Raw genomic sequence first — 11,811 nt, forward strand, 5'->3', positions numbered from 1 at the left:
GATAGTTAACTTCAGCACCCGGGTTTTACAGAATCACAGTGGTGTTACAGTTCTGAACCATTTTAAATATAACTTGATTCTTGCTCCACAACTTGTTAGTTTAGTTTCCTTTGGCTTCCCTGGTTCTGTTAGCAACCTCAGTCTTGTTCATAGTGAATTCTCACTGAAGCCAGCCATAAGTATGGTGAATTTTTCTTTTCTGGAGGGAGGAGGAGGGAATGTTGAAATGAGAACATATTGATTCATTACTTAGAATAAAGGGATATTTATTGTGTCCTATCTGGGTATGGGAGGCGGGTGGCGCTGTGGGTTAAACCACAGAGCCTAGGACTTGCTGATCAGAAGGTCGGCAGTTCGAATCCCCGCGACGGGGTGAGCTCCCGTTGCTCGGTCCCAGCTCCTGCCAACCTAGCAGTTCAAAAGCACGTCAAAGTGCAAGTAGATAAATAGGTACTGCTCCAGCAGGAAGGTAAACGGCGTTTCCATGCACTGCTCTGGTTCGCCAGAAGCGGCTTAGTCATGCTGGCCACATGACCTGGAAGCTCCCTCGGCCAATAAAGCGAGATGAGCGCCGCAACCCCAGAGTCGGCCACGACTGGACCTAATGGTCAGGGGTCCCCTTTACCTTTATCTGGGTATAGGGAACGTACCCTAGAAAGTTACGTTGCTGAAGCTTCTCAATTACTCTGCAGAGAAAGTTGTTTTTTCTACCTTAATATCTCCCTTTCTAAATAACCGATAGGAACATCTCTTTTAGTAAAACAGTCTCTAATGACCGAGTGGTAGAGGGGTATTAAAAACAAGAATGACTCACCTAGCCCTTAGAGATGAGATGGGTGACTCCAGAAAAGGATCCAAACTTGACAATTAGCTCCAAGAAGGCAGTAAATACATGCATGCACGCACACAAAAATGTAGTATAGAAAGCCACTTTAAATTAATCTCTTCATTTTCTTAATGTAGTTAGCCTGAGCAAAAAAACCGTGTGTTTTCAGTTCTTGGGCATTAAACACCAATATCTGCTTGACTTTAAGGAGTCTTTGGCAGCAGAGATTGAGGGAACGATGCGAAGAGAGCTGAGTCTGGATGAGGAATCCCTCTCTAAGCAAAAGTAAGTGCCACTCTTGTTTTTTCTACCCTTAATGCGTTTTGACATGTCACAGTTGGTTCTGGAGACTCCATTTTCTTTTTCTTTAAATATGGAAGAGTTTGAGAAACCAGCATTCCTCCATATGCATTACACGGTCATGCGACATCAGCAGCTGTGACAAAATTATTGTTATGCACGTTTGAGTACAACCTTTTAAAGTTGTTTCAGAATTCATATCATAATTTCTTCTTGAAATTCCTTCTTGACCAGTATTTTAGGGCTTTAACATCATATCCTAGTTTATTTTTAATTCATATTAAACTCTAAAAGATTCTGTAAAACATGGAGGTGAAAGAAGTTGTCATTTATTTCTAGTAACTTTTAAGGCCTGCACCAAAAAAAAAGCAAAGAATTCACCGCCAGAGCTTTTATCCTCCTGAAATCTTTTAAAAGCCAGTGGGCCAGTGTGGTGTAGTGGTTAAGGGGGTAGTCTCGTAATCTGGGGAACCGGGTTCGATTCCCCACTCCTCCACATGCAGCTGCTGGGTGACCTTGGGCCAGTCACACTTCTCTGAAGTCTCTCAGCCCCACTCACCTCACAGAGTGCTTGTTGTGGGGGAGGAAGGAAAAGGAGAATGTTAGCCGCTTTGAGACTCCTTAAAGGGAGTGAAAGGCGGGATATCAAATCCAAACTCTTCTTCTTCATCATCCAAAAGTACATTTCACTGCTAGCTGAGGAAGTTATGGATCCCATATCCCCCTTCCCAGCTATTTCCATCTCTGTATAAGAATATCTAAGGTCTCTTTTTATGTGATGGTAGTGGTCACTTAACTGTAGGTGGTCCTGTGCTGCTTATGTAACCCTAGTAATGCAAGAAGGTTATTCAGCATGCAGCAACTACCTCGTCCCCAATGTAACACAAGAATCAGGTGTGAGTGCAGTCCAAAACGCAGCAGAAGTCGGAGTGGTGATACAGGGAACACATTACCTTATTGTAAGCCTTACATTATTTTTCAAAGGCACAGTGGTAAATATTTTAATTAATAAGGATAAGGAATACCAACTGCACAGGTGTGGAAGGAGGAAGAAGTGGAAATGGTGCCAATCGTAGCAAAGGACACTGGATGGGGTACAGAAAGGGGATGGTAACGCCAGCTGCAAAGAACTTGGGGAAAGTGAAGATGATGGACTTTTCGGAGCTAGCTGACCTGACTGGAAGAATCCGTGACCAGAAAGAAGAGGAGTTTCAAGAGGACTGGAGGAAATTCAAGGACTATTTGAATAAATATTGTAATATAAAAAATTAGAAATTACTTGAAAGAATCAAATAGGCCTAGGATTAAATTAAGTTATAATTAAATAAATGGGATTCAGAATGTTAAGAAAAGTGAATAAGATGGACTATTATTGGAAATTGTTTTAGTTTAATAATGATATTGGAAAGCTGTTACTTTTAATTACAAGGAAGCTCAGAAGGGAGGGATTTGAGGAAGTCAACCAAGATGTTTAAAAGGTTGGATTTGTGAAGAATTAAGTTTGTTACTATTGTCTATCTGTTTATTGTTCCCCCCTTCTTCTTTTTTCTTTATCCTTTTCTGTTTTTGTGTATCATCTTGCTTTGTGGTTTGTGTTATCACGGTGGAAAATCTAATAAAAATGTATTTTTTAAAAAAAGAACTTGGGGAAAGGGCAAATGTGAGGACACACGAACCCCTGGGATGGCAAGAGCAGTAATTGAGAAATGAGGCTACTGGCCTGTGCAGGTGAAGAGGTTGTGTACTATGGGGCGCAATCCCTTTGGAGTTTGCACTTGTTTGGGGGCTATTTCACAAAATGACTGCTCTGGAAGTTAAGCTTTATATTCTTTAGAATTCTAGCAAATTTAGCCACACATGGAAGGACTTTCCCTATCTGCTTGGTCAGAATTTCAGTGCTTTTCTGCATCCATTATCGGTCTTTCTTTTTTCTTTCAGGGTTCAACAGAAGCGCATATTTGATACTGTCAGAGTTGCCAACGTTGCACGCGGCCGTTCCGCTTTGTGTCCTGCCCCGCTACCCATTCCAGGGTCAAATCGCTCAAGTGTTGTCATGACGGCAAAGCCTTTCCATTCTGACTTGAGGCAGGTGGAAGGAAAGATGACTCCGTCTCAGAAGACCAGCTCAGAGAGCCTTTCCAAGTAGGAAGCCATATCCACCAGCACTGATTTCACTTCCCTGGGTGCAATTGCTTATGTAGCCAAATCAGTACAATCCATGCGCAAGAAGGATGTTAGCAGCCTGCTTGGGGGGAATCCTGAGGTTTGCAGAGGTTCCCCCCCCCAAAAAAAATGCTAAACAAAACCAAACAAACCCCAAAAGGGTGGGAAGCCACAACTCAACTCAGCCCAATGAGAATTGAACTTGCTTAGTGTAGATAGAATGAACTTGTTGGAAAGAGAGTTACTATTATCATAGGTAACAGTAAAATGTACGGATCTACCGCCACCCCCACCCCCACCCGGCCATTCCTGTTTTCACACAATTATTTTATTTGTGTGTACAAACTTCTAAAGTATTTGAGCACAGGGTACTTATTTATGTACGTATTTAAAATCCTTTTTAGGTTGTTTTCTATTAAAAAAGTAACAACCCAAACTCTCAAAGCAGTAAATGCAAGATGAATAAAACAACTCGGTGGAACAAACCCATTAACAATGCGGCACTGAAGGCAGTTAAAGCAAGGAAGTAGTCACAGGCTACAATTATTGTATGGCAGAAGGGAGTTCATTCAGTAGGGAGTATGGTTGAGCAACAAAGAGGAAGAGCATTTTGAGTCTTCTGCACAGACTTCCTTGATGGTGGGCATGCTATGCTCAGGCCTGCATCCATTCTTGATGGAAAGCTCTGTTTTCCCCTGTGAAATGATGGCATTCCAATGTTGCAGAGAGACTTCACACCCATACTAGATGAAGTTTCATGCAAATTACTACCGGTAGAGTAGCACCACTAATTCAGCCCACAGTAACAACTGGTGTTAAATGTGGTTTTCAACTGCACCCATCTACTATATATTTTGGAAAGTTTTTTCTCTGCTTGCTATGCAATGGGACGTTTTAACCATAGTGGCTCATGAGATAAAGGAGTAGATTTTCATCTCATCTTGGGAGAGGGGAAACTATCAAGCTCCCTTGTTATTGTTGGGTGTCATGAATGTAACCTTGTTATAGTTACAGTTTCATATTCTTTTATACTTGCTGTTGTGTTGTTGATTTATTATGTTGTTATTAAGTTGTTTTGCTGCGTTTGATTTCAAAATGCATTTCTGTTTCCTTTGTTGTAAGCCACTTTGAGTGTGATTCTTTTTGTGGAAAATCAGCATGCAAATAAAATGAATGATCTCTGGGTACCATTTTCAATCTAAATAGCAGACAGAACCTTTCAAAACTGCCCTGATTTCAAAACTGGCCTGATTCTTTGGTTTCCTAGAATTCAGAGCAATGCTAGGTACACGACATCTATAAAGTGAAGTTGACAGACTGTATATTGACCACTCTGCTATTTGCGAAGAGATAAGAGATAATAACATTTTGTATTTTTTGTACTTTCAGCAGGGAAGCTCAAAAACTCAGCCATCCTGGCATCCCTGGACAAAATGACTTAGCCACTGCTCTACACAGACTTTCCCTCCGTCGGCAGAACTACTTGAGCGAAAAGCAGTTCTTTGAAGAGGAATGGGAGCGCCAGATGTGTTTGCTGACTGACCAGAAAGAAGAATTTAGTGGATGTAGCACCCCAGTGGAGCGCTGCCTTTCATTGGGGAGCAGTACAGAACTGACTGATTTCTCTGGCACCTCCAGCAACAGCTTACGTTCCCTCCTCCCAGACAAACTACAGATTGTCAAACCCCTCGAAGGTAAGGTGAAGACAGTCTCTGCTCTCTCCCTCTCCAGTGAAAAAAGCTCTTCCGTATATTGTTGTTGTTTAGTCGTTTAGTCGTGTCCGACTGTTCGTGACTCCATGGACCAGAGCACGCCAGGCACTCCTGTCTTCCACTGCCTCCCGCAGTTTGGTCAAACTCATGCTGGTAGCTTCGAGAACACTGTCCAACCATCTCGTCCTCTGTCGTCCCCTTCTCCTTGTGCCCTCCATCTTTCCCAACATCAGGGTCTTTTCCAGGGAGTCTTCTTTTCTCATGAGGTGGCCAAAGTCTTGGAGCCTCAGCTTCAGGATCTGTCCTTCCAGTGAGCACTCAGGGCTGATTTCCTTCAGAATGGAGAGGTTTGATCTTCTTGCAGTCCATGGGACTCTCAAGAGTCTCCTCCAACACTATAATTCAAAAGCATCAATTCTTCGGCAATCAGCCTTCTTTATGGTCCAGCTCGTCCTATATAGGACGTGTGTAGTAAAGACAATAGAACTAGACCTGGGTTCAAATCTTAGATTTCCAGTCACTGACATGGCCTGAGCCAGGTTGTCTTCTCCCAGAAAACTCTTCTGTTATCAGGCTGGGTCTCTGGTTAAGCATGCTTGACATCAGAAAGCTTCACAGGGACAACTTGCTCCCCCTGTTGACTGCTGTTCATCCGAAGTGCATCCTGGAGGCAGAAAATAACTTTTGCATTAAAACATCATTTTGCACCACTCACTTTTCATTGGCCTACCTGCAGCTGCTGATCCTTTCTGCATTGCTCTCCCCTCCACCCCCACCCCATTTTATGGAAAACTGGGCACAGCCCTTAGGCTTACTTCCCTATCAGTAAAACAGAAGTAACAAGTTCTTACCTCATAGTGTTTGTGGCAATGAACAGCTAAAGAAATTTAATCATTTTTGCTTGCTGAAACTGCTATTTAGCTGATTACGCAAAGTAGTTCTGACTGTATTTATGCCATCGTCTCTCTCTTACATTTCTGTGTCAGGGGCAAATGTATCCTCTGTTTTAAAGTTAAATGTGAGTTAAACTTAATGCTATATTCTTTTCTCTGTGGGTATTGTATAATAATTTTTTTTAATTCTTACTACTTCACCAAACCTTTATTAGGCATTACAAATATAGGCCATCATAAATCACCCATATATCAATTTTTAAAATATATTCAAATAATTATTACAAAATTTTAAATAAATGAGTAAAAGTTAAACGTAAGGAAAAGCCTGTTAGGATATTTGTCATCACCTTTTAAAATCCTCCCAATCTGTATTTCCTTTACATTCAATGAATTTCTCTTTCTCAATGAAGTTTTAAAAAAATAAAAATTCTATAGCTGGCTGCCTAGGATTACGCTAAGGAAGGCATTTGTTTCTGCTCCCTTAGGTTCTCAGACCCTGTTCCATTGGCAACAGTTGGCTCAGCCTCACCTCGGCACAATTCTCGACCCACGCCCTGGCGTTGTGACAAAAGGTTTCACACCGCTGTCCGAAGCTGACGGCTACCACCTCTCTGATTTTGAAGAAGACGAGGAAGAAAGGGATGAAGGCATAACCTTCCAAGTGCAGCAATCCCCTCTTGAGGAAAAGAAACTCACAGTGCCAAAGTCATTGGCAGGAATCTTTCTTCCACCTACTAATTCAGCAACGGTTTCCCTAGCAGGTAATGGCTGTAACAATTGTGGTTGTTGTTGTCGCTTAGATTTATATCTAAACATCGTAAGATCTCGGGGCAGTGCACAGATCAGTATTTGGCTGATCTGATCTCTTACTGTGACAGCTGTTCTGTTTCTACTGGTGCTTTAGTTCTACTAAAGGTTATTTTTCTGTGTATTTTGTTTTTGTTTAACTGCTGACTAGACTGATGTCGTGCCGTTCCTATACAAGAAGATATACATTTTAAGGGGGCATGTAGAATTTGTTTTTTCTTCAAGTTTGTGCGTAGCTAAAGCAGAGGATCTGAGTAAAGACAGGTTTACTGTTTTCATAGTTCGCCAACTATAAAATGTGTCTCCCTCGCATCTTTATTGAGTTTTTTCTGTGTCACTTTTGCAGAAGATAACAGGGAAAGATTAACCAGTCCTGAGTTGAAATGGTCTTGTGATGCTGGAGATTGAATACTCATTGTAGAGAGTAGTTCATAGTCTTTTGTATTCCTTCCCTACAGCCTTTCTCCTCCTCAGCATGAATTCCTCCCATCTGGCCTTAACCACAGTTAAGACTTGCATTAGCAGCACACTTAGCCAATGTCAGTGAAATATATTTCCCTTGGAAGAATAGTTCCACCCCCCCTTTACTAAGTCAGGTTTTTATTTTTATTCATTTTTTTGTGCTGCTGGTCTGTTCTCCATCTCCTTTTCATCTGATGTGTTTTTATTTATATTTTAGCTTCAAATCCAGGAAAATGTCTCTCATCTACAAACTCTACATTTACTTTTACCACCTGTAGGATTCTCCATCCATCCGATATCACTCAGGTCACCCCCAGGTAAGATGTTTGGTGGTCACCTCAGAATTCTGCTTGCCATCAAATGAGAGCCAGTGTGGTGTAGTGGTTAAGAGCGGTAGACTCGTAATCTGGGGAACTGGGTTCGCTTCCCCGCTCCTCCACATGCAGCTGCTGGGTGACCTTTGGCTAGTCACACTTCTCTGAAGTCTCTCAGCCTCACTCACCTCACAGAGTGTTTGTTGTGGGGGAGGAAGGGAAAGGAGATTGTTAGCCACTTTGAGACTCCTTAGGGTAGTGATAAAGCGGGATATCAAATCCAAATTCTTCTTCTATATCCAAGGTGTCTGTACATAATTCTGTCTGTACATAATTCCACTTGGTTGGTCTTCCCCAATGTTACTACATTATTTCCGCCTGTGGAGGGAGCTCTCCCGCAATAACAGAGCAAGAAAAGTTGGACCAAAAACAGAATCCGCAGCATTTGCAGCGTAAAAAATTACAGAATTTCGTTTGGAAGCGACAGAACATGCACCAACTGGAAACAGATCAGGATGTCCACTCCAAAACTTTTGCAGGCACAAACAGTACTGAAAGAGGAATTGTGTGTAACCACCCAGATACCACTGGAAGCAGAAATCATCATGAATGAGCAATCAACAGGCTATCTGAAGGAGCCCGCAGGGGAATGGTCTGCCTTTTCGTAGGTTAAACTAGACATTATGTTAAATATTTCCTTGCATCGAATGCATGCTTTAAATTACCTAAATGCATAACCGTTCTGGGCAGCTAAATGCAAAATTATGGATCATGTTTCAAAACTTTTGAAAAGAGATAGGAACAGGGAAGGAAAAAGGAGAGATGATTTGTGGGATGTTGCTGGTAAAGGAAAGGTGTGACGAGGACTTTGGAGCCTTGTCACAGCACATAGAAGTCCTGCTCTTGATTTCTGAAAACATTCTGCTTTTCTTTTGCCCTTGGTATAGTGAATGTAATTTTCTCTTGCTTCGTTTTCTAGTGCTTCATATGCCCCCTTGAGCTCTGGAAGTGGCAGTAGTGCAAGCAGTACAGTCACAAGCTCCCCATCCGCGTCCTACAGGCTTAGTATTGGAGAATTCCTGACAAGCACAAGAGACTCGACCATCACTTTCAGTACAAGCTTACCTAAGCTTCTGCAAGAGCAAGGCATCTCAGCCAAGGTCTACAACAGTCCAGTCTTGGAGAAAGCGCCGCCGTTTCATTCTCTCAAGATACTTGCCGTTCCCTCAACGCCACCCAATTCTCCTCTGCATTCCCCTTGTCCTTCCCCTTTGCCGTTTGAGTCCCGAGTAAATGCGTCTGAAAACTTTTTGGCCTCTCGGCCCGCCGAAACGTTACTGCAGGAGATGTACGGACAGAAAACCTCTAATCCTCTCGACGCAGGACAGCTGAAGATGAACCTGGTGGAGAGACTGAAGAAGCTGGGCATTGTCAGAGCTGTCAAACAGCCGGAGGTGGGGGACAGTGGGAAGGTTCAGGGGGCCAAGAGTGGTCTCCACCGGCATGACTCTGCTGCGTATGTAAGTGCAGGCAGCAATCTGATGGGTGGGCTAAGAAGAAACCACAGCCTTCCTGTCTTGATCGGGGCACTTGGAGGTCCAGTGAGCACATCCTCCGCAAAAATGGGAATTCTAGAGGAGAACTGAGCAGTTCACCATGGTTGACCTTTAGCAGAGGAAATAATACAAAATGCATGAGCTTTAAAAAGAGGGTTGTTGTAGGAGGCTGGTATATGGCTAAAGTAGGGGAGGGAGGACTTTGCATGGAGTATGGAAAAGAAGTCATACATTTTAAGAGAGTGGAAGGAAAGGAAGGAAACCAAAGTTCAGTTTTGAGAGCACTGAAATTTCTAATCGTCCATCACGATGAATAGGAGGGCAGCACAAACAAATTCATTGCATTTTCAAGCAAGGGGCGACGGGGAGAAGATCGCTTCTCCCCGTTGCCAGCCCCGCAATCTCCGCCTTCCCCTCTGTCCCCAGACCCCTTTTGAACCAAGGGGCGGCAACGGGGAAAAGCGATTCTCCCCGCTGCCCCTTCCCTTGCTTTAAACAGGTCCGGGGACTGAGGGGAAGGCGCGCGGCGCTTCCCCTCTGTCCCCCGACGGTCTCCATAGGAACGCATTGATTGATTTTCAATGCATTCCTATGGGAAACCGTGCTTCGCAAGACGAAAAACTCGCAAGAAGAAAAAACTTGCGGAACGAATTAATTTCGTCTTGCGAGGCACCACTGTACCAATGGAATATATATATAAATATATATATATATATATATATATATATATATATATATATATATATGCTCTCTTAAAAATGAAGCACCACAAGCTTAGCAGAGAAAATACTTGTGATAGGTAATTCATATTTAGCAGGGCATAATTATGACAACATGTCCTGTTGCACAAGTTAAAAAAAGAAAACCCCTCTCAGGCAAATATTTACAAGGAAGTAAAATCGAGGTCCTTTATTTTAGGGTACATTATTTACTTAAATCGGGAGCAGATATTTAGCAAAAACAGAGCAATGTGTTTGACGTTCTCCATCTCCGTTTGGGGCATGTTGAATACTGGAATGGTCTTTTCCATAGATGTATGACACAACCTCAGTCTGAAATGTCCGTGGCTCCAAGCCACAGTCTGGGAAGATCACTTTTATAGCTAAATCAGTTTTCCTCTGATTCTTGGTAAACTTCACCTGCACGGCTTTCATAGAGGAGAAAATCAAATGCACAAAGCAACATGCATAACTTTCCGTGTTAATGTGGAACCAAGATAGCAGTGGTTTCTTTTCATTATGCAGTAGACAAAGGCATTGGCATTGCTAAAAGGAGAGGAAGAGAAACTTTTTCTCATTGAGAAGATAATGTTCTGAATGACTTATTGTGTGATGGAAAGTTTTCTTTTTTTGTTTTGCCAGAATGAGCAGATAGAAATTTGGTCTCGGGATAGTTTGGATGTGAGGCAGAGGCAAGAGAAGGGAAGAGGAAGCACGCCTAACTTGGGTACCTCCCTGTTTTCACACTTTCTGTGTGACGGCTGAAGTGGAAACGTGAGATGCAGGTCCTCTGTGCACATCTAAAAGGCGTGAGGATGTTCCAAATCACGCTTGCAGTGAGCTCCGTGGTAAAATAGAGCACAAACGGTGGCTGGGTGACCTGACAAGACCTCCGGTTACTTCAAGTTATAACCACAAATTCTAAACAAATTAGCTGCAAACCAAGCCATCAGGTCTTTTATATCCATGTGTGATTTGCAACATGATTTTTCTCCTCTTAACCAATCCCTTAGGTGGGGATTTCTGGTGGTTTCTGTAAAGCAAAAGTTTCCACAAACATTTACACCCAAGTGCTTTTGTCAACTGATCTCCCTCAGTATCACCTATGAGCATATATAGTAGCTCCATAGGTTGTGGAAACTCAATGAAATCCTGTAAATAGTAAATGTTTATTTATAAATTACTATTAACTGTATACGGGTTGACTACAAGCACGTTCTGAAAATCTGAAAGTGCTCGGATTGCATTTCTTTCTTGGTGTATGAAACCTTGCATTCCTTGGCAAGAAAAATAAAAAGGGAATTTTGTTTAATTTCTTAAACTTGGAGTCCAACACATCCTGTATTTCTGCAGCAGTAGAGAAAGATTAGGTAATGAAATGGTAGCATTTCCCCAGGAAAACCAGCAATACTTGGAGGGAAACAAGCACAACCTTTCTGCTAGCAAGTTAAGGTATGTCTGATTTATGTAATCTGTAAATTCTTTCTGCGATCTTTTGATTAAAATAATCTAGGATGAGTGGATTTCTAATGGGCTTTTGTGTAACTGCGTCTGTTTTTAAGTTATACTGTATGCACCCTGTTATCAGTGGATGAAGCAGACCATATTCATGTAAAATTTAATTTTGTATATTCAGTAAATGCATGTTCATCTGTTCAAAGAGAGCTTTCCCCCCTCCCCTTTCCAAAAAGGTTAGAAAGAAATATCAGTTCAGCAAAGTAGAAAGCCTGGTCTAGCCCCTGATAGGGACCCCTGCTTAATACAGTGGTTGTCCCATCAGAGTGAAGCCAGTGGTAGCAAGGAAGAAAACCTATTTGTATCCACAGCTGTTCAAGTGCATTTTGTGCAGTGTGCCTCAAGTCCATTCTCTCAGCGAAACATTACCTTTGTGCCAAAACCCCTCTCGGGCATGAGCCTTGGAGCATAGAGTACCATAAAACCAATTCAAGAGATGGTAGTATAGATTCAAAAAACACAAGTGACCCTCTGTGACATCCCAGATTCTTACAGTATAAGGCGGCTTTTTCTGACAGCAGTGGTTCAGCCATCCATAATA

General features: G+C 42.3%; 1 protein-coding gene across 4 annotated transcripts in view; it reads left to right on the forward strand.

The window, feature by feature from the left end:
- Positions 1–9,175, forward strand: part of TRAK2 (trafficking kinesin protein 2) — a 37,444-nt gene extending 28,269 nt beyond the window's left edge. For all 4 annotated transcript variants that reach the window (XM_053360795.1, XM_053360811.1, XM_053360821.1 and 1 more), the window contains 6 exons: positions 1,035–1,111; positions 3,065–3,268; positions 4,679–4,983; positions 6,383–6,658; positions 7,384–7,483; positions 8,460–9,175. In XM_053360795.1, coding sequence (XP_053216770.1) covers positions 1,035–1,111; positions 3,065–3,268; positions 4,679–4,983; positions 6,383–6,658; positions 7,384–7,483; positions 8,460–9,126 — 1,629 coding nt within the window. In that variant the 3' untranslated portion in view covers positions 9,127–9,175. The remainder of the gene's footprint in view (positions 1–1,034; positions 1,112–3,064; positions 3,269–4,678; positions 4,984–6,382; positions 6,659–7,383; positions 7,484–8,459) is intronic.
- The last annotated feature ends 2,636 nt before the right edge of the window (positions 9,176–11,811 follow it).

This window comes from Podarcis raffonei, chromosome 1, assembly GCF_027172205.1.
Source record: "Podarcis raffonei isolate rPodRaf1 chromosome 1, rPodRaf1.pri, whole genome shotgun sequence".
Classification (NCBI taxonomy): domain Eukaryota; kingdom Metazoa; phylum Chordata; class Lepidosauria; order Squamata; family Lacertidae; genus Podarcis; species Podarcis raffonei.